We start from the raw sequence: 27,120 nt of genomic DNA on the forward strand, positions 1-27,120 counted from the left end.
GAGGGAGGGAGGGAGGGAGGGAGGGAAGAGAGAGAGAGAGAGAGAGAGAGAGAGAGAGAGAGAGAGAGAGAGAGAGACAAGGAGAGAGAGAGAGAGAGAGACAAGGAGAGAGAGACAAGGAGAGAGAGACAAGGAGAGAGACCATGGAGTAAGTGAGTCATGAAAACATACCCATGAGAGCTGGCCAGTTGGAGTTAAGAGCAGCCCAGATGAAACATAGCAAGTTATAATGCAGGTTTATTGATGGGGAAGTACATTCTAATAGCTTAGAGGGTAGATATATACCCAGCTCTAGAGCTGAGTAAGGCTTATTATAAATATAAAGGTTGTGTATATTTTATCTGGGAACTTAATAATAAAAGATAGGGTAGAAAATCCTTGAGATTAAGTAATTACAACAGGATTTTGTCAAACCTTTTCTGCATCTAACAAGCTGATCTATGGTTTTTATCTTTCAGTCTATTTGTGTAGATTATGTTTATTGATTTACATGTATTGATTCATTTGTTGGGGATTTTAGTGTTCTTTGTTCACCAGTTATACTAGTTGTATCCTTGTCTGGTTTTAGTGTCAGTGTAATGTTAACCTTTTACAACAAAATCTAACTTTAATTGGAGTATAGTGTCCAAGTCACCTTGAAATAGAAGATGTCTAGCTGCTTTCCCCTGAGGAATTGTATGGTTGGTGTGTGTGTGTGTGTGTGTGTGTGTGTGTGTGTGTGTGTGTGTGGAAAGGGGGGCACATATTTGGTCACAGATGTTGATTATGAATGTAAGGAGAAGGGGGAATGGTGTTTTTATAATGTTACCTCCTGCCCTTTGCACTAGGATTTTTCATGGGTCAATGAAGAAAGCAGCCAAGGTTTGAGCAACTCAGGGTGATAAGATGAAGAAGGGAAACTACAATGTATAGTAATACACATTAATTGTCATAATAATTACTATGACAAAAATATTAGTAGCTACATTTTAAGGAAGAGGATAAAAACTAACAAAGGCCTAGTTTCTTGCTTATTTCTCATGGAAAGTTTGGGTTGTCATCAAGATGCTACCTGCCAAAAGTCTGTTGACTCAAAAAAAACATTAATTACCCCAAAGGAGATAAGTGTTTATTATGGATCCAAATAGAGTGATGATGTCATGAGAACACAGATTTAGGTCACTCCAGATTGCATGTTAAGTAATGGTTTCTTATTAACAGAACATAGAAAATCATAAGTCAAGACACTTTTCAAATACATTGGTAGAAATGTCCTGTAAATGAAGTACAACAAAGCAGGAAGTCTCTGCTATTGGCCTCAAATACTCTCTGATGACATTCTTAGCCTTTTGACTAGTTTCTACCTGATAGTTTTTACCTGATAGGCATAGGTTATTAGGTCACATAGGTGGGCAAGAAATGATTAAGAAGTCTAAAATTGGTTCAAGATAAATTGTAATTAAGTTCTGGATCTGCTACTGGCAAATCAGGGTTCCTTCTCTATACTATTGGAAATTTGAGGAGTCCTTGAGGTTGTTAGTCTTGATTAAAAAAAAAAAAAAGAATTTAAATGTAATTTAAAAACCGACTCAGAAAACCTCAAGGACAATTTTATTAGTTAAAGGAAAATACACACACACAAACACACACACACACACACACACACACCCATGGGGCTGGAATGATGGCTCAGTAGTTAAGAGCTCTTACTACTCATACAAAGGACCCAAGTTCGGGCCTCAGGACCTCAGCACATATACTCAGAGACTTACTGCCTGTAAGTCCTGCTCCAAGGGTTCTGGTGCCCTCTTCTCCCTCTGCAGGCACCCACCCACGTGGCATCGTCATGCTTACAGGGGCATCTGTATACATACAAATAATAAGGTAAGTTTTTAAGAGGAAAACCTCATCCATGTGCCATCTGTAAATCTTGGTAGCTGCCCAGGGGAAGAAGGTAGAGAAGAGGAGAGAAAACTATGTGGTGTGTGAGCAGCTCTATGAAGTAGAGGAAGGCTTCAAGTAAACAGTGGGAGAAGACCAGCATCTGAAAGAGAGAGACAGAAGAGAAGAAAGGGGAAGTTATGCCGCAGAAAGAAGAGCAGACTTAATAGACCTTGATGGTGGTTCTGTAGCAAATGCACAAAGAGTAGGGATTCTGGGAAGAAAAAGTATTAATCATTGAAGGGATAATTATTTCTCCCATATCTTTAGCACAACTTAAAGACTATCAGGCCTGAATGGTCCTTTGACTAGGTGATGGGGAGAGGGGTGAATTAATGAGAAAAACTAAGACCATACACCTCTTAAATTTTAGGTCGTACATGGTCATCAAATGGCAGGCACACTTGGTAAAATACTTCACTTGAGCAACTATGTATTTAAAGGCACATATCAAAACAAGAGAAAACAAAATTAGGGTAACAGGGGTGCCTAAATCTAAAGGGGATGCACAAAGTCTGTCAAGTTCTATTTGGTTACTGGAAGAAATACTTACCCTTATGTAAACATCATCCTAAAATCACAAAAGGTCACAGAATTTTATTGAGGAGACAAACAACAGACTCAAACATTAAAAGGTTATTTGTGTACCTTATAAAACTTAATACACAACACCTAGGGCACAATTAAAGTTATAAGTCATTATCGCACATGGCTATTTTGGATCAAGGAACATACATACACAATGCAATTTTATTCCAGTAAGATTCTAGAAAACTAAATTCCTAAAACATCAAATAAATAATATACTATTTGAAAAAAGTATTTAGCTAACTTAGGAGGTATTGAAGGATGCAGACTGTCAAACTGTCAGGCGTATGGTGCTGTTGCTATAATGGATAAAATTGAATCCAAAAGAACTGGCAAGTATCCAAATTGGCCAGAAACATGTTGCCCAGAAATAGTGATTACACAGCAGGGATGCTGGCTTCAAGTCAGGGCTCCACATAGAAGGGACACACAAGATAGAGATAGACTTGCCGGAATTCATTCCAAGGGCAGAACATGCCATCCCAACATCAGAGTAGAGTCTATCTGGTCAGAAAACACCCCTGCTGGGCAGGAAAGCTCAAGGAAAAATGAAATGGAGAGTTGCAGCCCTCAGACCCCGGAATAGTATGGTTCTGGGACATTGAACAGCATTTCATTGTCTTACAGGATGCAGAAAGTACTGCAGTAGTACTTCCAGCCAGACAATCCATAATTGAAAAACAAATCAAAATTTACAAATCACAGACTCGGGAACAATGACAAGTAGTTAAGCCCTGTAGTTCCACAGGTGAGCCGAAAAATTATTATGAAATAAACGGCAAAGACAAAAGGCCATGTCAGTACTGAAAGGGATTACAAGAAACCTCAGCTAAGTATAACACAGATAGAAGCATTAACAAGAACATAAGCATAGAATGCAAAATACCTGAAGTTAGTTAGGACAGCATTACTACAAGCATGTTTCTACCCATGACTTTTACAAAGAGAGAACAGAACACACCAGTAATTCTCAAGGGAAGGGATAGGAAATAAGAAGGGAAGGGTAGAATGGACAGTAAAGACCCACATGGTATAAAATACTTCACTTGAGCTACTCTGTATTTAAAGGACATAATGCACCCCTGGAATATATAAGTAGAAAACGGTCTGGAGAGATAGCTTGATTAGAAGACTCAAGTTTCCAGCATTCATGTTGAATGACTTAAAATTGCCTATAACTCCTGCTCCAGGAGTTTTGATAGTTTTCTGGCTTCTATAGGTATCTGCACATACATATTGAAATACAAATGAGTCTTTAAAACAAAATGGAAGATAGGTAGGAACCAGAAAGTTATGTAGCATGAGATATGAAGGACAATACAGACATAAGAAGAACATAAATCTCCTTTGGAAAAGTGCAAATTCAGAATTCTAACAAATACATACAGGCAAGATACTTCTAACTTCATTATGTAGATAGACTACAGAACCAGTGCAAAATCAGTGCTCACAAAAAATACGCAGTAACAGTGTTTGACATTTATTCAGGATCTGGCTTAGCTCTGGCAACAACTAAAGCAGCAGCCTTTACAATTAGGGTTTTAATGCTATAAGATGATGCCGCAGTATCCATCAATGAAGGGAATGTATGGTGGCATTTTTACTTACCATATAACACTTGATGTAGAACTGTCTGTGAGAACCTGGTAAGGAGTGCTGTTAATTATTAGAGAGGAGATAAGGTTGATCTTATAAGCTGGATAATTCATTAATAAAAGCTTTTATATGATGACAGCTTTTGCTTTCTCTGTCAGCTGTCTACTCCAGATAATGAATCTTCATGTAAAAGTAGGTGTCAGGAACTACTGGATTATTATTGAAATCTTACTGACTCTTAGTAGTATTGCAATTTAAAATATAAAATCTGTTTTCAAAATGTTAGAAGTAATAAGTTGCTGGGATGAAATAAGGACTATCTTAGTAGTTCTTATAATTTCTTACCTTTCAGGAGAGTTGGGGGAGGTTAGTTATCTTTGCATTATTATATGTGTGTAAGCTGCAGTTGTAGGTGCTGGGAACAGAACTTAGGCCTTCTGGAAGAACAACAAGTACCCCTGTCTGCTGCACCATCTCTCTAGTCCCTTGAGTTCTTTAGACAGGATCATCCTTTGTATCCCAGCCTGGCCCCCATTCTGTGATCCTCCTGCTTTCCAAGTACCTTGTCATTTCTGAATTCAACACTAATTCCAAATCAAATCACGAGACATCTTTTTTTTTTTTTTCTTTCTCTTCTCTTGATATAAGGTGAAAAAGAAGATAAAATACCAGGCTGTTTCTTATCATCATCAATAACGTATGTGATTTACAACTTTATTATTACTTGTTTAAAGGTTATTATAGAATAGTTGGTACTGATCACAACTATTCAAACCTTAACACTTATGAAAGTAACTTATTTACAGAGTAGCACATGGTTCTGTAAGAACCCTATTAAAGTATTCATCATTTAACTTGTTGACTTGGGCTTGGAATCTGAGAGCAAAGTACATGGAATTATGTCCCCAAAACATCTGTACTCAGATTTGTGCTCCATTAATTCTTTGTAGGTTAGAGGAGTTGTTATTAACATCCCGTTTGTAGTTATAAAAGTGTTTGTTAATGTTACCCTCTGAGATGTCTGCTAAGCAGACTGCTTATGTTTAAAGAATGTGTTTTATAAAATGTTAAAATTCTAGTGCCTTAAAACTATATACCTTACCATTTTTCCTGCAGGTTAAGTACCTGTTTGTCCTTTTATTTCTTTTGGAAAGTAGTTAACTTTTAAGTACTTTGACTTAAAATGGAAATCTGTATATAATAGAATTTTTTTTTTCTAAATCTAGTTTCTGTAGACGCTGAAACCGATCACTGTCCTTCAAAATGCAATGGAATGTACCACGGACTATGTCTCGGCTGGCACTCAGGACATTCTTGGAAGCACAGAAAGCCAGGCTCTTTGATCACCATCGGAGCATAAAAGGACCGTTACTTGTGCACAGAGGTGAATACAGAGTGGTTTGGACACCACACCTTCGAAAGCAGTGGCTACATTTATCTGCAGTTCAGTGCCTTGCGAAGCAAAGGAATCTGTCAGATGCTCAGCCACCTCAGCTGGGGGCCCTTCGCCAGGAAAGATGGGAGAAGGATCTTTTATCCAAGAGGGTTTTATCTTCCAGTTCCACATCCCAGGAAACTCCGTCGGAAAAAAAGGAAGAACCAGATCCTTTACAAGACAAATCTATTAGTCTGTATCAACGATTTAAGAAAACATTTAGACAATATGGAAAAGTTTTAATTCCTGTGCATCTAATAACTTCTGGTATTTGGTTTGGAACATTTTACTATGCAAGTATAAAGTAAGTTTTTGCTTAGTTGACCATCTCCCACGTTTTATCACAATGTTAGTCTTCTTGTTTATACTGATAGCCTTAAATAGCTTTATTTTATTACCTGTACTTATATATGTATGTGGGCAAGCATGTAGAGATCAAAGAACAACTGGCAGGAGTCAGTTCTCTCCTTCTGCCTTGTGTGCCAGAGTTGAGCTTTTGTCAAACTTGCAGGCAAGCACCTTTGCCCACCGAACCATCTCACTGGCCCTTAATTTTTTTTAAGATTTATATTGTTTCTAATATGCATGTGTGTCTGTGTTGGGGGTTTGTGCATGTGAATGAAGATCCGCCTAGAGCTTGCTGCTATAGGTGGTTGTAAGCTGCCCTATATAGGTACAGGGAACCAGACTCTGGTCCTATGCAAAAACAGCATACACTCTTAACCACTGATCTGTCTCTCCATATCCCCCTACTCCCTCAGAGCCTGATTGATAGAGGAAAACTATTTTATAGCAGTTTTTGCATTTTCTTGAAAATACCTAACATTTATTGGGTACAGTTTTTAACTGCCATCTCATTTACTCCTCCACCAACCAAATACAGTAAGTAGTGCAGTTCTTGCCGCTTATGAATGTAGAAGTGGTTTGGGCAAAGGGAAATAAACTAATTCAGATGGTAAGGAGTGGAGCCTACACTGAAATTGAGTAGGTTTGCCTGGTCTTTGAGTCATCTCCTGGTCTTCTTGCTGACAGTGTTGCTTGTTTAGGAGAACTTAGAAGTAAAGTCATTGTTGTATTACATTTATTTGTTGTTGGATAGATGAGTGAATGAGTGGGCCCATGCATGTGGAGTTCAGAAGATAACTTGTAGGAGTCACTAATCTCCTTCCACCATGTGGGTCCTAGGAATGAACTCAGGTTTTCAGGCTTACCTTTACCCATTGAACCATCTTAACCAGCCCCATGAGTTCTGTACTTATATTTCTATGCTGCTTCTACATGTGAAAAGATACTCTTTGCTGGGTGTATGTTATTGGTGGAAAATTCACAGGATATCTTTTGTTAAAGCCTAGCTAACATGAACTCATCACAGGCTGACTGTGATGTGACTGTGACTGTTCCCTTGGATTCGTAGCACGGTAAGGCATTTTGTTCTAATCAGAAGTGAGACTGGTTAATCTACCCTCAGGATGTTCAATATAAAGCTTTTAAATGCATTTTTTTGTGTCTTACTGTAAGTCGTATTCATCACCCTGCTGGAAAGCAGAGAAACCTCATGGGCCATGTGCCTGAGGAGTGGCCTAGGCCTGAGAAGCCACTTGTTAGCTCTTCTAATCAGCACAATTATCTTCCTTTAGAGTGTCTTCCCCCCTGCCGGGATGGCTATAGTCTCAAGATGGAAGAACAGACGGTTTGAATGACTACAGTTCTAGAAGAATAGGTTTTCTTTCTGTAATTGATGCTGTTCTGTTTGTTTCTTTGCATTATAGTCTTTGTTAAAGACATTTTCTATACATGTTTAATATTTGTAGAAGTTTTCAGAACTGCATTATTTTTGACAGAAAGTATTGGTTCCTAAGGCCATGTAGTCCTACTATCTGATATGTGGCTTTTTTGGTTTGTTTTTGTTTGGGTTTTTTTTTTTGTTTGGTTGGGTTTTTTTGTTTTTGTTTTTTGCTGTTGTTGTTTGTTTTTTGTGTTTTGTTTTGTTTTTGAGCTTGGGGATTCTTCACATTCAGTACTGTTAAGATTATCTTCTACTGTTAAATTGTCTTCCAATTTCTAGTCTTGGGAGAAAATCTTCTATCTTTATGAGGTTCCTGTTTGGCCTATTAAACAAAACTGCCCCCTTTTACCTCTTGCTTTCTTTGATAAACAAATTATGTTATTGGAAAGGGCAGACTCAAAATAATTTGGAGATAGTTGTATTTCAGATTTCTTTCTTTTCCACCTAAGGCAGTGATTTTGTTACCCCTGTAAAAGACATGTCCAAGTCTTATCTTAACCCTTTTTCTGTAAGATGCTGGGTCAGAATACAGATGTGAGATTGTCTAATTTAAAATCACACACCTTGGGCATCACAGCTTGCTATAGGTCTGTTGGTGAACATGGGACTGTTCTACTAACAGAACTACCACCGACTGCCAAGCATCACAGCCTGTCCGAATGGGTGCAGATTATACATGATGCAAAAGTTCACTTATTTCAGTGGAAGACTTAATCACAAGTAATACTTAGAAAATACTTTTTTCTACAGAAGAAAATGATTTGGCACAAGTTCCAATAGGAATGGTCTACTGTCCAGTTAAAGTTGTATGTATTAAACTCCAGTTTTTCACCCAGCTAACAAAAACATGGCAGTTCTGTAGTGGTAATCTGTTAAACCACACTGAGATCCCTGTGTGTGATCACACTTCTCACCACCTGTCAGAATTCTTTTGATCCCCAAAAGGAAAGACACAAACTCAGGCGTTAAATTTAATATGTCCTAACAGTGCAACGTATGAGCTTCTCCCTAATTCCACGTGGCTAACCCACTTTCCCCTCTGATATTTCTGAGTTAATGTTTGATAAATCTGTATTTCATCTCTGCTACCCCAGATCCAATCAGGGGAGTGGCTCCTGGGGCTGGTCTCCTGACTCTTACATGACTATATGATTTCTCTCTGCAGCTCTTAAGTCTGAGCTTTCTGCTTCCCCATTATGGTAATTCTGCTCCTCCTTCTACCTTATGTCCCTTGTCCAGAAAATTTAAAAGTCCTGCCTCCATCTTCCTGCCCAGCCATTGGCTGTTAGTAACTTTGTTGACCAGTCAAAAACCAGCTGGGGACAGGGACCCTTAGCATCTGAAAACATAGATTCCTGTGTGATTTTGGGAGCTGAGTTAAGACAAAACATTAGAACCAATCCCCAACATAGTTCTTTTCATTTTTCCTAACTGGAAAACACTCTTTCTTTGTTGGTTGCCTACTTCCTATTAAGGTGAGAAAATACTGTTTCTGGAAAGAAGGACATTGACATCGATGTTATATTACTGACCTGTTTGTCTGAGGTACTCCTCCAACCTGAAAGCAAAATATCATTGTATATTTAACTAAGTAGCAGTGTTCTAAAGCTCTTAGTGTGTTTGTTTCAGACAGAGCTAAATTATAGTAACGGGCATGTTTTACACTCAGTTTCCTGACGACTGCTTTGTGGCAGAAGGTGGCAGAGGGCTGTGTTCTTTGAAAATAAATGTTCTCCGTTATCACCTATGGCTCAGTAACAACTGTGCTGCCCCTGCCTTCAGATGCTCAGTATCCAGAGACTGAGATTCCTAATGAAGACCCTGGGAGGGACCCACTGTCAGCCACAGCTCTTGGCCATTAAAAGGCCACATTTAATATTGAGTCTTACTATAATAGGATTTTATTGTTATCTAAAAAAATGAATATGCAAATAGATGGTGTTATATTATAGACTCCTGGTTGATCTTGAAATATTCTGTTTTAAAATAGTTCTTTCTGCTGCTCTTATTCCCTCAAATTTTTGATGCTTGCTAGACTTCCTGGGTAATAATTAGCAGTAGCTACTATACTCCCGGGTGGCTTAGTGTTGTAGTGAAACAACCTTTTTCCCCAGTTAAGCCAATTGTTTTATTATTAAAAATAAATTAAAAGCATACAACTATCTTAATAGTATGTCCAGGCAGTTACTTTCTTAATGATAAGGGAAAGAGATGGTTATATTGGAGCAACCTGAGGACTCTGCTGTAGTTAAAGGCTGTTAAGTGCCCGGGACAGGACAAGGACAAGGACAGATGTTGTGCACTCCCACAGTCGTGCTAAAGTCGACACACTTCAACCTGTGGAGCTTCCCTGCGGGAGACTATTCAATACGGATTTCCTCAAGAGAAATCCCAGTCCCAAATTGAGTCCCTGCTCTCCTGGACATCTAAAAATAACTATGTCTGCCTTCTTCACTATCCACGGTTCTAAAAGGCATGTCTGGAGAGGAAGAGACTAGAAAGAGGAAAGGAAGCAGTGGTGTTCTGAGGCAGTTCTTTAAATTACAGATTTTATAGTAACACACTTTTTTTTAATTAAACTTCCTAAATGTGATCATTGTAAAGTTTGTGTGGGTGATTCCTTGTCCTGCTTCAGATTATCTAGTTATAATCAGGAAAGACTAGGATAATGGGGTATAACAAAAAGAGGAAACTAAAATTACAGAAGTCAGGATTTACCAACTTGGGGGCTCTCCCTGCCTTCTCTTCCTCTGAGAAGCTGTTGCAATTTGTTGTAATTATTCCTTACCTTCCTTTTAATCTGACAGTAAGCATAAAGGCATACCTTTAGAATATTCTAAACTCCCATAATGACTCATTCTTTGAATAATATCATAGAAACGATAGTGACGAAAGTTAAGATTTAAGATCCTGAAATGTGAATTAGAGTATTCTGTGGAAAATGGTGTTTGGGTGAGGAAAGGAAAACCGGTAACAGGTAAACAGGTCTGACCTGCTCCCCTGGCTGACTTAAGACCGTTGCTTTAACTCTGATACACATATCCAGACTAACTGGGCCATGGAAGAGAAAGGTGACAGGACTACCTGAGCACATGCAGGGCAAGGTAGAAGCCTTCTGCAGAACCAGCACTAGGCTTTGAGTTTGGTTTGGGTTTTTTTGTTTTGTTGTGGTGGTAGTAGTGGTAGCTTGGTTTGGATTTGTTTAGTTTTGTTGCTGCTGTTTTGTCTTTTGAGATATGTAGCCCAGGCTGGCCTCCCATTCCTGAGCCCTCAGCCTTAAGCTCCTGAGCAAATAAAATTTAATATACATTATCCAAATTTATAGTTTATGTTTTTAGATAATCTTCTGAAAATACTGTCCTTAAAGTTTTGCTTAATCATGACTTAATTTGTGTTTCCTTTCAGAGGAGTGAATGTCATCCCCTTCCTAGAGGTCATTGGGTTACCTGACAGTGTAGTAGACATCCTGAAAAACTCCCAAAGTGGGAATGCACTGACAGCCTATGCCATGTTTAAGGTAGGTTCCTCATGTACCTCACAGACTGCACACTCCCTGGAAAATTCACATTTAGTCCTGACATGTTCTTCCTCTTTTTATCACTTAAATATCCTATTTCACCTATTGTATTTCTAATGAACAGCAAGTACAAAAATAAAACTAGAGCTTTAGGAAGAAGCACCTTGAAAACAGGTAAGTCATCATTTGCAGGATGGGGAGGCCTTGGCCTCTGACTTGTTATTGAAATGTAACATTTATTTTATTGTTGATAGTTCATCCTTTCTAAGTACATGGGATTCTGACAGCTTACTTCCAGCCGTCTTGTGTGCCCCACTCTAGGTTTAGTTCCCAGGGGATGTAGACACTATTCTGTTTATATAGTTTCTAACCTGAATGTCTTTATCATAGAAGCGAAATCTCATTGTAAATCATTGAATTTGGCTATATTAATCTATTTTTTAAATAAAAGATTCTATGATTTCTATTTCTAAGTGAACATTTTGGGAAAGTAGGTATTATGTTGCATGAAAGTACATAGAATGATGACTTAATAGTCATTCAGATGTGTTATTCAGGTGTGATTTTTTTTTTCCTGTCATCTTTACTAGAATCATCTGAACTCTCAGGCAGCTTTCTCAATACTTAATTGCTCTGTTTTTCTCACATTAGAGTATATTAAATTTATAGTGTTTTATAGCTATAGTAAATTAAATTTAACCATAATATATCAAGGTATATGATGGTGGTTTCAGTCATTTTTCTGACTCTCCTTGCCCATATGCTAGTAACTCTTCATATTATGTTTTAAGTGTGTTTTCTCTAGGTGCTTATGAACTTTCAGGAATTCAGGGGCCTGTGTTTGTGGTTTTGCTCTCTTTAGTATACTTTTGGGTGCATCAGTGCTCAGCTTATTTGGAAGGCTACAAATCCTGTGGATCCCCCACCACACACACACACACACACACACACACACACACACACACACACACACACCCTTCATGTCCCTTTGTGGGGTGAGAAATGAGTATGGTCCTGTGTTTTCTATATCCCACAGTACCTTAGTAGAACAGCAGAGATACCTTTTCTTCTTCAAGCTGTAAGTGTACTGGGCAGCTAGCTGGGTACACATCAGAGCTCCCTCAAATGTCCTTTAACATGTACCTACCTATAGTTTACTAAGATGTATCCACCTCTGACTCCATGCCAGGTGCTATGCTGGGGACCAGGAGGAATTCACTAATTACAGAAAACATTGTTGGGCCAGGTATGCTATAGTATGCCTTTTAGTTGTAGTACTTGGGAAATAGGAAACAGTTCTCCGAGTTCAAGGACATCCTGGTCTACATGATGAGTTCTGAGACAATAAAACCCTTTCTCGTAAAAATAAAAGACAGGAAGGGAAGAAAATAAAGCACTACCAAGAGCCAGGCAGTGGTGACACACGCCTTTAATCCCAGCACTTGGGAGGCAGAGGCAGACGGATTTCTGAGTTCGAGGCCAGCCTGGTCTACAGAGTGAGTTCCAGGATAGCCAGGGCTATACAGAGAAACCCTGTCTCAAAAACAAAAAAATAAAAAACAAACAAACAAAAAACACTACCAAGAACCCCCCCCCACATAAACCATGTATCTAAGGAATAAGTGTGGGAGGGCCATGGACAATTGGAGAGACAGAAATAGAGGGGTTAAAAATACACATGCATACACATATAATGTATGTATATTTAAATTATACTAAATGTTAAGAAAGAATATAGTTAAGAGTGCTTGATGCTCTTGCAGAAGAGCAGCAGTTCAATTCCCAGCATTCAACTGTTGGCTCACAACCATTTCTAACTTTGGTTCTGGAGGGACCTCTGTCAGCACCAGGCTCACAGGCAGTGCACATACATATGTGCAGGAAAAAGACTCATGAACATAAAATAAAGATTTTAAAATATTATTTGAAAGAAATGCCATATAAAGAGGTGTGTTTTTTGTCCATCCTGTCCCTTTCCCCTCACCTTACCTGTTCCCCTCCCCCACCAAGATTGCAAATTTAGATGGGAGGTGCTTCAAGCAGTTAGCAAATTGATCTGGTAACTCTTTGGGGGGGGGGGGGGGGACAGGAGGCTGTGTTCCCAGCAGAGAAAACCTTGAGGGCTACAGAATGCTGGATGCTAGTGGGCTAACTGTGGCTGGAATGAGCAAGAGGCTGAAAGTCTTGCCAGAAGAGCCTGTGAGCTGTGGGGCTTGAAAAGCTGTTGAGTAACTTTAAGCATGTGACTTCTGTTTCAGCAATCTCACCACAGCTGCTGTGCTAAGAACCTTTCACATTGGGGCCGAGTAAAAACAAAAGCCTCTGAGAAGGCTTTGTCACAGAAGCCTAGGCCTTCACATGTTCAGTGCCCTAGTACTAAGGAGAGGCAGAGGAGAGGATAGTGGACACGTTTGAAAGAAATAATGATAAGCATGCAAATTATGTTAAAGAAACGCATTAAGAGCTATTCATTTTGGCCTGAGCAGCTAGAACAACAAAGTTCCCATTCCCTGTGCTGAGTAAGATTTTAGAAGAAGCAGGACTGACTGGGACAACTGAGGTCAGTGAATTTGTACATTTTGAGTTTTAAAGTGGATTCAGATATGCAAGTACAAGTGAGTTAGGTAGTTAAGTGACTTAGAATTCAGGAAAGGGGTTCAATATGGAGCTGAAAATAAAGAATTCTTACTATATAGATGGCACTAAAGCATGACCTGGGCAGGCCAACATGGAAGTGAGACAGTGGAAAAAAGAGTCTGCAGACCTTGTTGCACAGCTAGAGTGGAGTGGCCAGTGAGCCTGAGAAGCCAGCTGGGGCCTGTCCTGGCACCAAGTGCATGGGAGTCAGGCCGAGGGATCCATCTTAGAGTGGGCCCAGGCTGTTCACTGTGTAATGGTGTGTGTGCTTCCCCAAAAGCCATTAAAACTCATCAGAGCAGGTTGGTGGGAATAGAGGAGCAATCGTGAGAGCTTGAGGGAGCATGGTTGGTGCTTTCCAAAGGTTGCTGTGTAGTGCGCCTGCTTGAGCTGCTGGTGCCATGTGGCCATTTGTTTCTGCAGAGCTCTTCCACTGCTTCAGGTCTCTTGATTCTTTGTCATTTTCTGATGAAAACATAGAAGGCCTGGCTGTATCCTAGGGAGCTGTCCGCTCCAGAGCCTGTAGCGTGGGATGGGAACATGCATGCAGAGAGAGTTAAAGGAAGGTGAGCAAACACAGATCCAGCAGAGATGTGACTTGCTCAGCCTCCTCCCACTGTTCAACTTCAGCTGCATTTTAGCTTCTGATATAGTACATGGCAGAGATCTCAGGGCACAAACAGGTGCACCTGTATTACTGTCAGCAGACTCATGCCCTCTTTCTGCCATGTGGGCAGATCTGGCCCTGTGCTCATTAGCATTCCATAAGGGTGTCAGTGCGGGCTGGTGTGCCTAGCAGTTAAGAGCACTGACTGCTCTGCCAGAGGTCCTGAGTTCAATTCCCAGCAATCACATGGTGGCTCACAACCATCTATAATGGGATCTGATGCCCTCTTCTAGTGTGTGTGACGACAGCAACGGTGTACTCATATAAATAAAAAAAATAATAAATCTTTTTTTAAAGGGGTGTCAGTGCAACTATCTGTGATAACCCTGAAATCTTAAGTGGTCTATCATCTGAGGACAGACATTTTAAAATGTCTGCAGGAAAAGTATTCCTTCTTAGAAAGACAAACAATATAGGGTGATAAACTCACCTCAAACAATAGTCTGTGCTGATTATTACCAAAAATTTAAATTGCAACTTAATTTTATTTACTCCTGATCAGATGTTGTTCCACCTGTTTGCTTTTCTTTCCCCTTCAGATTGCAACGCCTGCCCGATACACTGTGACCTTGGGAGGAACATCCATTACCGTTAAGTATTTGCGAAGTCATGGCTACATGTCAACCCCACCCCCTGTCAAGGAGTATCTGCAGGGCAGGATGGAAGAGACCAAGGAGCTCATCACAGAGAAAATGGAAGAGACAAAGGACAGACTCACTGAAAAGTTACAAGAAACCAAAGAAAAAGTTTCTTTTAAGAAAAAAGTGGAATAAGGGTGCCTTATTACAGAAAATCTTACACTTTAACCCTCTGTAGACTCTGGGCAGAGAACATGTTTCTGATTTTTTTCTTTTTTCTTTTTTGGGTTACTTGCCTAAATGTATTCATTCTCTGAGGGTTAAAGAACAAAAATAGTTGTTGTTTTTTTTTTAAGTTAAATAACAATAGGGAAAATCAATGTTTTTCAAAATGAAGAAATGAACCCAGCATACAAATTTTATATGAGTTGCAGCAATAAGCAGTAGTTAATGTCCTAGAAATCAGAGTCTTTTGCTTCATTTCTCTGACACCTGCAGTAAGTGTGTGCTGGTCAGTCCACTCCTAGAGGAAATGTCATTAAGTACCCAGTTCTGTGAGAATGAACTTACACCATTCAAACTCTGGATGAAGAGACTGGAGAAGTTCCCTACCATTTACCACCTTATTTCAAGAAGGTTGTGTAAAGAATCAGTCTTACATTTATAAATAAGATATATTGGCTGTGTAATGAAATGATCTTTTAAAATGGTTTTTAACTGGAGCTTGTCAACTTCCATTTTTTAAAGCTAATTCCTTTTCAATCCTGACTATGCTTGGTGAGTGGTCACATGGACTATCAGACGTTCTCGTGACGTGTCTTTTCCAGCTGATCTTAGGAGAAAAATGAAAGAAAGCTTTATACACTTTATTATTGCTGTCACATCAGGGTCACTGTTCTTAACTATATCAAGCTCTGAAAGACCACTGCCGATTTTGGTAGGAGCAGAAGTCTGTAACGGAATGTGGATGAGATGGACGCTCGTGGGTGGTGCTTGTAGACAGCAGGTGGACAGAGCATCTGTAGAGTTCCTTGGTTTCCAAGATCTCTCCTGCTGCTGCTTCAACTCTTCGGATTTCAGTCTTTTATCCCTGGTCAAAACAAAAGAGGCCTGTCTGTCATGGGTACCATTAGTGTGGTGGCTAAGGTTTCTCCTATTGGAAGGGGAAATTACTGCTTACATATTCTGCTTGCTTTTTTATACCAAAAAGCTTACTTCTTGTAATCATTCAGTGACAGTCAGGCAAGTCCCCTGACTGTAGAGTGACTTTCTGTTTGTGTGTCTTTCCTTCAGGTCTAATCCTTGATTGACACTGCAGCAAGAAATACCTCTTTAGAGAACATTGGCTTTGACTTAGCATCAGGAGAATGTCAGAGATCTTGCCACATTGTCATCCCATTCAGTCCCTGCTTCATGTCGGAGTTTATGTGAAGTGCTTAATTTAGTCAAAGTTAGGAAATGAGGAATAATTTCACACTTGAGGCACTCAATCATTATATTGAAACACCATTTAAGTAAAAATGCTGTGGTTGAAATCTTTCTGGGTTGGAGGAATTACAGAGGGGAATTTGTCCTGTTCTGTCTTCTTTTGTTTGTTGGCAGCATAATTAATATGAGGCAGAGTTCACTGAGTGCACTACTACAAACTGACTGCACACTTTCAAATATAGTATAAACATGGCACCACATTGGAGCATGCTTATTAAATAGTCAGATACTAAATGCTGGTGTGTTCACATTTCCTCCCTTTTAATTCACCAAGAATGCTATGCTAACATGTGGTGTTAGAGTTCTTTCCTTAAAACCTTTTTTCTGTTGTAGTGCATAATTGGAGAGCTCTTAAGACATTGCTAATAATCGTGAGACTCCAACTTTCTTGTCTGTGGGGAAAAATTACAGGCTGCAGCAGTGGTGGAGGCTCGGAGGCTTCCACACTGCGGCAGGTCCCACATGCAGGAGGAACGTCTAATGTTCCAGCAGCCTGGGCGGCAGGCCCCAATGACACGAGAAAGTGCTTGGTTCCAAAAGGGTTTATTGTCATGGCGGATGGTGGATGAATCTAGAAGTAAGCCCCGTAAAACTCAGGGAAGTCCTGAGTTATATAGGGAGGGAGAAAGAGGGAGGGTCTGGGGAGGCATGCTTAATTTGCTCCACGCTGGCATTCATTAGTATGTAAATCCCTAGGACCTGAGGCCTCTAGACACACCCTCTACCTGTGCACTTTGGGAGGGGCTGTAATGGCCGGCCTACGTGACTGAGTTTTATGGAGACTAGATTGCTTTTCAGGACCCTGGGTTCTAAGGGCGTGCCGAACTCCTGCCGGTTCTCACAAGAGTCTCGGGGTTCTAGGCAACTCCCCAGCCATGACCCAGAATACCCTTACACAGTCCCACACTTGTCCTGAGTCGATATCTTCTGCCTAGTCCATTGAAATCTTATCACCATCCAGTTTTATGTCCAGGTCATGTGTACCCAGTTAGAGCAGATGAGGAAATGCTTCTGTGTGCTTTTAAATACAATGAAAATATTTCTAAAGATCTGAGATGCTACATTGTTACTATTTGGCATCAGTTATGTCATAAAAATGCTGTTGCCAGTGTATTATCTTTAAGGCAAGAAATAAACAGCTTATAGGAAACTCTGTAATATGTTGATAGCAGACAACAGTAACATATCAACTTAAACTATCAAAATGTGTAATGTGTATAGATTTTTGCATATGCTGAACTGCATTTTATTTAAAGTGGATCTTGCATTTCTCTGAGCTGCAGGGGAACCCAGGCAGCTCCGTGCCTGGCATGCACATCCATTCTTTTGAAAGATACACTCATGTCATAAATGGAGCTGTGACTGAGATTTAATGTTTTAAATATGAACAAAAATCATTTGCCTAGCAAATTAAGTTCAAATGAAGGCTTAGTCTGTTGAAGAATAAAGAGTAAAACCAGCCTTTTAGAATATCACATCATCATTGAGAGCCTTTTGTGCAAAATGGGGTGCTGTTCATTTTCACCAAAGGGAAAAGATGTGTGTTGGATCAGCTGCCTTGCACCGTGAAACAATAAAACCAAGCCTTCCAATCTCTTCCCTGAGTTTCCATTGTAAGGCTGCCTCCTCCTTCCCAGAGGAAAAAGCCATGCTCTTCATGTGCAGGGGAATGAGCTGGTTCGTTCCTTGTTTCTGTGGTCTTCGACTATGCTTCTAGGAATTTTAAACATCTTTATAGTTTGGGCAGAAGAGGTGTTTGAAGAAAAGGAAGCTGTGTTTTAGACACATTGAGCTGCTTTTACTGTTCTCTGCACGGTGTGCAAGTCTTCAGGATTTCCTAATGGCTTTGGATAGAAAACAAACTATTACAGATGATAACTGCAGTGAGGGGCTTCTAGTTCTTTTCCAAATAGAGAAGATTTTTGTAGTATACAGGCACATTTTTTTTAATTACTAAATAAAGGTTGTTGTAGAATTAAAGGAATAATTTTCCTGGTAGCTACAGTTCATTTGCTAGTGTATTGTTTCAGATTTTCAAAACTGAGTCTGCATACGACCTAATCTAGGGCAAATGTAAATGGTGGAAAGTTCTCCCTGACCTACTTAAGTGCCCTTCCTACACGCTATTCAGTTGTTGGCATCAAGAACTCACTGTGCAGTTGACTCACGAAGGGGCATGCTGTCAGAGTCATACAGGCCTTGGCTTCGTGCCTGATTAGCACACAAGCATGTGGTGAGGGATATATGGGTCTCTGAATTGGAGATTTGCAGAACGGGCAGGGGAAGCAATGAGAAGGGTGTCTTTTATTCTTCAAATAGTAACTATGTTTGGTCTCCATTGGCCCATGTGTATGCTATTTGCCAATTCTGAATTGAGTAGGGTATCCATTAAAAAAGAGAAAGGCAAAGAAAAGTCATATACCCGAAGGACAGCAAAGTATGGACCTCATGTCTTTCCTAATGATTGGAATGGTCTTGGGACACTTGTTTCCCATGGTGAATCCCTCTTTCACCATGAACTTTGGCATGGCCTTTTAATGAGAACATTCTCTTACACTCTGAGTTTCTCATAGGTGAATGCTGAGTTAGGCTCACTGACTTGATTTTCCCTCTGAGGATTTTTTTCTTTCCCTTTGTGATGGACCTCTGTGTCCTTTGTTCGTTCTAACCATTCAAAACAAGTTGATGGTCTCCAGTGTCTCCAGGATTGAGCTTTGAAAATTAAGCTGTATTCTTCCCTATACATCATTGATAGTCACTAACAGTAATTACAGATCCTGAGTATCCTGTGGCAATTATTTGGTTATTTTGATAAGAATGATCCTCTTAGTAGGAAGAATGCACCCTGACTGTAGAACCCTTGAGGGCCGAGTGGGACATGGATTATTCTGAGGATTTGCTTGAATGGCCTTGATAAGAAAGAGAGGTCAATCTCAGAATATGGCTTCTGAGGGAGTGAGCTGTGGGAAGTGCATCATTGCTGTCTTCTCTGGGAAATCAGTCTAAAGAACAAACCTCCAGAGATGAGTGAATGGCTCCCTCCACTGCACCGCCTCTCTTTCCTCCTCTCGGCCACCTCCCTTTGTCCCACCTTTTTCTGTCTTGAATATTGCCCAATTTAAATGTTAGCAAACAGTCCCTGAACTGAGGAGGACACCTGCGGGGAGTATCCCATGAAAGTCTGCTCAGCAAGGCTGAGAAACTCAACTCCCAGTCAAGAGTGCAAACTGACAGAGCATTCTTCCAAGAGCCTGAGGCTTCCAGCTGAAACCTAACTTTTTATTTTAACAAGATGAAATCTCTCCCCCTTTTAATCCATACATATAGTAAAAAGGCACTTTTTGTCATATTTGACAATTCCATAAAGATGCTACACAAAATTACTGCATCTCTGTATCATCCTTTTCCAATTAAATGTTTACTCTTAATCCTGGCTTTGACTTTAGGAAGGGTAACAGCATATTTATACGAACATAGGTTAGCTCTTGCCTTATTTGCACCTCTGAGTACTAGATTGAAGATTCTATGACAAGTATGTTTTTTACTCATTGGAATTCGTATTTCCTTGGGACTCTTACTATGGTGGCCAACTTGTCTTACAGTTGCTTTATTTCTCTCACACAAAGGGTGCTGGGTGTCCTTACCTGCTTGGTATCCTGGTGATGGCAGTGTAGAGTCATAGGGCTCTGTTACCTGGGACCTCAGTCAGCATCTACATTCTGTTTCCTTGGAGAAGCAGAGGCAGGTTATTGCAGACACACAGCTTGTACTCTATACCTCTTTTGACCATAACAAACAGGTATGCATTAGCCCAAAGTAAAAACTATTGTCAAACAAAAATTGAGAAAACTTCAATCAAATCTAGATTTTATACATATAAGTAACAAAAAAAAATATTTCACATAATATGGGATGTTTGGCTTCAAGAAATTCTCAGTGTCACCTTGGTTCAAAATGAGTTTGCTTTTTTTCTTCCTGCCCATATAGAATACCAGACAGTGGCCATGGTGTCTGAAACTGTGTCAGTAGCATGCTTGATGCCAGCTGAGACTTATTTTTTCCATTCAATTGCTGTCAATTGCCAGAACATCTGAAGCCTTTGGAAATTGGTATTTATGGAGATTTTTGGTGCAGTGAAGTTCAGTGAATCCTCAGGAAACACTAGGTTTCACCAAAAGAGAGTGCTTTCCCATGAAAATGAAGGTTAAAGCCTGCGATGTGTTTATTAAGAGGGCAAATGTCCTATGAAGTATTCCCAGTACTATAAAACGAAAGCAGAACAACTGTGTGCAACAAAGCATGTGCATTCTTCACTGCCTCGGCAGATGTGTGCCTTGTGTACAGGGGACAACATCACAAGACCTACACCTAGAAGACAGTGTATGGCTAGTGTGCCCATACCTTCAGGTTGGATGGGAAAAAAGATGGAACCTCATTGGCCAGCAGTTATCACTTCATGTGGACACAGAGGATATGGTGGGCTGTTCCAGCTCCCTTAAGTGGCCCCTTGTCTTTAGCTCTGCTTGACTGAGACAATTGTACATGCTTTGTAAATGAAAGTTTGGAACTCCCTCCAGCCAGGGACATTGATTATCTGAGGTGAGTTCTTGAACCATCTAAAGCCTGCTGAACCCAAGGTCTGAGCTGCTCTTTGCTGTATAGATGAAGTATTTACAAAAACAAGCCACCTCAACCCCATGCCAAAGATGCTGTGGCAAGTAGCATGTCCCAGCTTACCTCGGGGTATCATGAGATTCTCAGCACATGAAGACCAAGTTGGGCTGGTGGTCCCTGGAAGAGTGGGGTGACATGGTTGCGCTTGGGTTTCCAGCCCCTCTTGCTGTCTGTTCAGGTGATTGTTTTATACTCACAAGTGATTGACAACTGAAGAAATGCTAAGTGAGAACACTATCTGACAGGTTAAATTACAGGAGCCACTGAACATAACTACTGTGGCGTTGAAAGATTTTAAGGGAATTCTCAAGGCCTTTGGGATGTGTAGTTATCGGTGGTGCAGTCACATTAGCAGAACCAGCTTTTGCTCTTACTTTTTTTTTCTTTTTTTGGAAATAAGACAGAGCAATGAAATTTGCATTCTTGAGGCAAAAGTTAAAGTCTTGATAAAAATACAGTATTTGAAACTGATTTTCCAAATACAAGGGCTTTACCTTAGGGGCTGATGTTTCAAAGTGTGTGTTTTAATTAGAATCTATATAAGCCAAACAGATCAAGACAGAGTGAGGAAAATGTAATGTGTTTTAAGTAATGTAATTTAAGTAATTCGTGTTAAATAATGGGTTCTTATAAACTGTTAATGCAAGTAGTACCACCGGGAAACAGAATTAACGGTTTTCAAAGGCCAGTATGAGCTGTTGTCTGAAAGGTCTTTGTTTTCTGCATCAGGTCTTACCAGAGGTCTTCAGAGCTTGCTAGGTCCTCAGCCAGGGGACCTGGGCAGAAGTCCCACAAGGCACTGTCTATTTTGAACTGGAGTCACAGCTCTAAGGCTCAGCCTTCCTGTTTTGTCAAAACATATTCCTCATCGGTGTCTTCTGGCATCCTCCTATTTTTCCTGAAACAACTGAGAACCTGAGTTGGATTTTTTTTTCCTTTGAGAGGAACTCATATCCGTCATCACGGAAGTGATCAGTACCAGTGGCAGAGGGAAGGGAGAGCCTGACACCCGTCATCCCTGCTCATACCAGTGTTTACCTTGGGAGATCTGGAGACTGTCTCCAATGACCTGCTGAATTGAGAATTTCTCTGAGAGCATAGGTTTTACCGGTGACTAAGGATGAGAGGCCCTATATTTGCTTGTTAAGTTTTATAAATGTCTCACCAAAATAATCTCACTCTGAATCTAAGAGAATGTTAGGACTAGAATTTGGGCCCAACCACTATTCCACTAAGACCTTGGAATTTTGTTCATTACAAATTTACAGAAATGGAAAAAGCATTCTAGTCTCATGCTAGATTCACCTTTTCTCATTGGGTGGTAGGTTGTGTGGGGTTAGCACATCCTCATGTCATCTGGAATTGTTACCCTTACTCAGAGCACACATCAATACTCTCCTCTCAGTGTAGGTCACAGAACATCTGAAAGCCTCCACCATCAGGGAATAGTGTTTGTTGACAGGCCTACTTAGCTTGCTGTGTGACAGCCATGTAAAGCCCCTATGGGCTCAATGTATTCTCAGGAACCAGTTCTGAATGTCCTGTGTTAGAACTCAGGATTGAGAACCTGTGATCTTTCCAGGTCTCTAACACACTAGAAAATCCTTTTAAAAGTCAGTGACAGACCGGTGAAAACAGGACTGAAAGCGTTCACTGCCAAGAATGCTCTGGGAACTCATGTGGTAGACAGACCTGACTCGAGCAGGTGGCCCTCACCACACATGAGCTGTCACACATACAAATATTTTAAAGCCAGTAATTAGGGAATGATCAGCAGGATCCTGTGGGTTGGTGTGTAGTTCAAGGAAGCGCTCTGCCTTGGGTCCTATCTCTGAACATCACAAACAAGGCATTTTCTGAGTCTGGTCATAGACACACCAGTTTTCTATTTGTTGTATCTGACAAGTGAACAAACAACCCCATGGAACAGATTATTTATCACTGATTATTTTTAATGATTTTGTGCTATGATTTGACCATGGCATTAAGAACAAGCAGAAAACCTGATGTCATAACTAACAAACAGCACTTGTGCAGCATCTTTATCAAAAGTATTGCAATTACAGACCTGAGGTCTAAACCACATCACCGCCTGGGCAGAGGATGCAGGTGGATGACAGTTGTGAATCACTTCCTGTATAGAAGCAAGAATCATGGTAAAGAGTAAGCATATGGTTGTTTAAACACAAAAGGACTCTGACTTCTGATCGTCATAGCTCACAGAGATCGGAAGGTTTGAATACAGTTGTATTTTTTTAGTAGATTGCTTTATAATAAAAATTAAATGAACTAAATGCTGTGGGTACTGTTGTATATATTTTAAAAACAACTTTAAACTCAACAAGGATATGAATTGAAATTGAGATTTTATTTTTTTAAAAGGCAAGCACGTCAGACAGAACCAGCATCATTGAGAGGAATGCTCCGTCAGAGCTGGGTCTGTAGAAAGGAATCGGGTTGGTCACACATCTTACTACTGAATCCAGAACATTCTGACAATCACTAGAGTGCCCATTTTCTGACAGTGTTTGAGCCTCAGGTCTTGACCCTAGGACCCTCAGGGTGTGCCCTGCAGTAGACAGAGATATTACCTTGGATTTGGATGAGATGTAGGAGAGGTACCCACTGTCACATTTGTTCCCCTCTGTCAGGATGTGTTAAAGAGCTGAGTCAGCATTAAGAGTCGCACATGAAGCGTACTTAGTACTAGCTTGGAGCTTCTTTTTTTTTTTTTTTTTTCCCCCTGATTGGGGGATAATTCTGTTTATGACTTTCAAAAAAAGAGAACATACCACAGAACAAAGAAAAGCCTGGAATTACTCAAATGATCAACTGATGGCATAACTGGGTTAGCTTGGACGGGCAGGATTCTATGGATTGCCTTTATGGATAGCACTTAGTAGCCATGGTGGTTTAATGGACACCAAGACGTCTTTGCTTAAAAAAATAAAAAATAAAAATGCCAAAGCTACAATTGGATACTAATGACTAAGCTGGAAGAGAGAAGTATGACTTGACATGTAGCTTTACATGTAACCCGATACTGAAACCTAATTGTCTTAGGGGTCAGGACACAGAACACAATAGGAATGGACTTCAGATTCTATACTCCGCTGACAGTTCTCCAATGACAACTCAAAACATTTTCCCTGCCCTAATATCTTCCCCAATGGGTCTTTTTTTCTTTTTATTCTGAGACACCCCCTACAAATTCCAAACAGTTCATTGGCTCCATAGCTTCCACTTATAAGACAAGGCACTGAGAAACATGGGACACAAATGGTCACAAGTGCCCTTAGGCTAACAGCCTCTACTACAGGTTACTCACTTTCCTGACACCATGCGTGTCATCAAAGATTTGCACATCCCACTGAGGCCTGACACTGATAAATACATTGAGAGAAAGGCCTGCGCACAGAGCAAGCTCAAAAGCAACCCCCCCTCCCATGACTAAAATAGAACCAAACTGGTCTAACTATTTCTAAAGGAATTAAAATAAAAATATCTTAGAGATTGCCAAAGTGTTTTCAGAGCAAAGGTGCAACTTAATTCCTATGTATATGCTGGTCATAAACGGCTGCTTCCTTGTTCAGACTTCATTCCATGGTGTTAATATGGTATTTAATAGGAAAATAAACTACATAGATTTTTATCTGTAATGTAATCATTTGCAAGTTTCCTTACAAAAGATGGAGTACATAGGCATTCACAAATTCTATGCCATTTCTGTTAAAACTGGTTATCTATACAATATATTACAGTATTAATTTCTTGTTCTACCCATTGGGTAGAGTATGTGCATATGTTCAACGTATATACAGCACCTTACAAATAAAAGCAAACAGTTGAAGAAGCACCATTTCAAGTGAGGCACAACAGAGGTGAGCACTACACGCTGGGGCTGGGGCCCTACATCTCCTGACATCAGAACAAGGCACCTCAGCTGCTTAGAGATGGACTTACCGAGCTAGGGACCAAGAGGGTACATGCAGCTGCATCACCTGTCTAGTGCTAACCTTGTCATGTTACAGTATCTCCAGCATACCTAGGGACAAAGATGGGGTATGGGGAGAAGTCTCTTGCTCAGCAGATGTGCCTGTGCTGTGACATCAGCCTTGTGCTACACCAGCTGGCAAAGCCAGCTATTAAGTGACATCTTTATTCCTAAAACCTATGGACTAAGGGAGGCTGAGAATGCTGTCATGATTTGTTCCTATCTCCAAGGGCCACGAACAGCTCCTAGCAGCCACATGACAGGATTTGTTGCAATCGGTACTGTTTTAGGCCATGAAGCTGCTTGTGATTTTAGGGTGCAAGCAAGTCTTGATGGGCAACTGACATGGGAGAAAAGCAAAAGGCAACAAAGCAAATCTTCTTTCCGGTTTGTTCCCCTCGCCCCTACCGCTGGGAGTTTTAGGAGGCATAGAGCTGCCATTCTAAGCAAAACTCTGGAAGCACGACCATAGCAGGTATACTGTGTCTCCGTGGCCTGACTCTTGGAGTCCAGGAATGGCCATGTTCTGTCTAGCAGAGTGTCAGCAGACCGCAACAGAGGCCACACAGGTGTCCTCAATCATACAGCCTGAGGGCATCTTAGGGATCTACCCCAGGAGTCTCTAAAAAGAACAATTGGATAAGAAATGTGAAGCCTACACCTGTGGGGAAGGCCAGCACATAAATGGACTCTCAAAACAAAGCAGCTTTCTGAAAGTACTTCCTTTTGGTCCTGACAAAGATCAATTGGAGCTACTTAGAATTTAAAATATATATATATCTCCAAGTCCCATGTTTGTGTGAAGAAGCACTCATCCCAGTTCATCCTCATCCTTGGCTCTTGAGTTTGAGCTAAAAATTACTAAGGAAAAGAGTAATTCTCATAGTGTGCCCATAAGCTTCAGTCACTGCCACCCCGTGACCTCTTGTGGGTTAGGTGTATCTATGGTAGCAAAGGCATGGATGGGGTGGGTGTACTTTACCAGTAAACATAATTGGGTGGGCAGCTGGCTTCATAATCTCTTGTACTAAATATTGCTTCTGTGTTTATAGTATTTCTGAAGAAGCAAATGTAGGGCAAAAGGCTGATCTCCTAGAGATGGATCTGCAGGCCTTGTGTTTCATAGTCCTGGAAATCTGTGAGACAACAGATGAATGGCCTGCCCAGGACTGCTCCATACTCAAGTGCCCCGTGGGAATAATCGGTCAGTATAACCTATTGTCAGTTGCCTAGATTCCCTGCTTTCTAAACTGAACACTGGACTTCTAAGCACTCGGCTTCTTGAAAGACAACAGGCCCCACATGAGCTGTGTCTTCACAGTAGCTGCTTAGTCAACACCTTAGAGCCAGGAGACAGCATGGCATGGACAGTCAGCTAGAAGGCTACGACCTAAACTTCCTCCCTGTGCTGAGAGAAATGAGCTAATTTTTACGACCTTTGCTTTGGCTTTTATACTAATTCCTTAAAGAGGCCCAGCCTCAGAATCACTATTGATTTTGTGTGTGTGTGTGTGTGTGTGTGTGTGTGTGTGTGTGTGTATGTGTATGTAATAACAATAAGAAAGCAACTTCTCTTTTGAAACATAATTAAATATACTTGGATTAATTGTTTTGCCTATACTATTGTTATCTACAAAATGTTCTTGTGCTTGCCAAGTTTCAAAATTACTTATGAGTCTCTGATCTCAGTTCATCCTCACAGCTGGTAGAAAAGGAAGGAAGGACAAAAGGAAGGACTGAGAAGCCGTTTGGAGCCGAAACTAAAAGCTGGGATCGGCAGCTTCATTTGGAATGACAAAACCATAACCTCACCTTCCCCTGGCAGCCATCCATGCCAAGTCCTACCAGTGAGATCCCAGTGAGGACACAAATCTCTCCTCTGCCATTGTATCTCAGGGTACCATTCGAGCACAGTCTGAAAGCATAGGTCACCAGGAACCAGAACCTTCTCAGGAGGCCTCAGAGAAGTGGGAAAAGTCACCTTTGGCCTGGTTAACCTGTGGCCTAAGAGGCCACTGAATGTCACCAGACAAGACAGAAGAGCACCTCCTGAGTCCCAGTGACCCTCACGAGTCCATCTTTCCAAGCAGCATTTAAGACAAGTTGCCTATCTGTTCTCTCTCCTTTTGGCTGTGAATATTCCTGTGGATGCTACGGTATAATAAAACAGATAAATCCAATGGAGATTTCATATCTCAAACCAAGACCAGTGGTCTGCCTACTAAGACAAGCAGAAATGA

The 27,120-nt window shown here is 40.6% G+C and overlaps 1 protein-coding gene and 1 long non-coding RNA gene across 4 annotated transcripts in view; one reads left to right on the top strand and one right to left on the bottom strand.

Annotated features, from left to right (window-relative positions):
• Fam210a (family with sequence similarity 210 member A) overlaps positions 1–23,180 on the top strand; it is a 40,393-nt gene extending 17,213 nt beyond the window's left edge. Inside the window, exons 2-6 of one of the 3 annotated variants that reach the window (XM_028774181.1) lie at positions 4,753–4,801; positions 5,331–5,843; positions 10,731–10,842; positions 14,686–15,501; positions 20,200–23,180. In XM_028774181.1, the coding sequence (XP_028630014.1) occupies positions 5,368–5,843; positions 10,731–10,842; positions 14,686–14,919 (822 nt within the window). In that variant the 5' untranslated portion in view covers positions 4,753–4,801; positions 5,331–5,367 and the 3' untranslated portion in view covers positions 14,920–15,501; positions 20,200–23,180. The remainder of the gene's footprint in view (positions 1–4,752; positions 4,802–5,330; positions 5,844–10,730; positions 10,843–14,685; positions 15,502–20,199) is intronic. The other 2 variants (XM_028774180.1, XM_028774182.1) reach the window with 2 other exon arrangements.
• On the bottom strand, positions 15,570–20,037 carry LOC114626697. Its single transcript, XR_003712277.1, has 2 exons — positions 19,857–20,037; positions 15,570–15,814 (listed from the first exon to the last, which is right to left on the bottom strand). It is a non-coding gene; the product is annotated as an uncharacterized LOC114626697 (long non-coding RNA).
• Positions 23,181–27,120: the final 3,940 nt, after the last annotated feature.

Source organism: Grammomys surdaster, unplaced genomic scaffold (assembly GCF_004785775.1).
Source record: "Grammomys surdaster isolate TR1022 unplaced genomic scaffold, NIH_TR_1.0 239, whole genome shotgun sequence".
NCBI classification, from domain to species: domain Eukaryota; kingdom Metazoa; phylum Chordata; class Mammalia; order Rodentia; family Muridae; genus Grammomys; species Grammomys surdaster.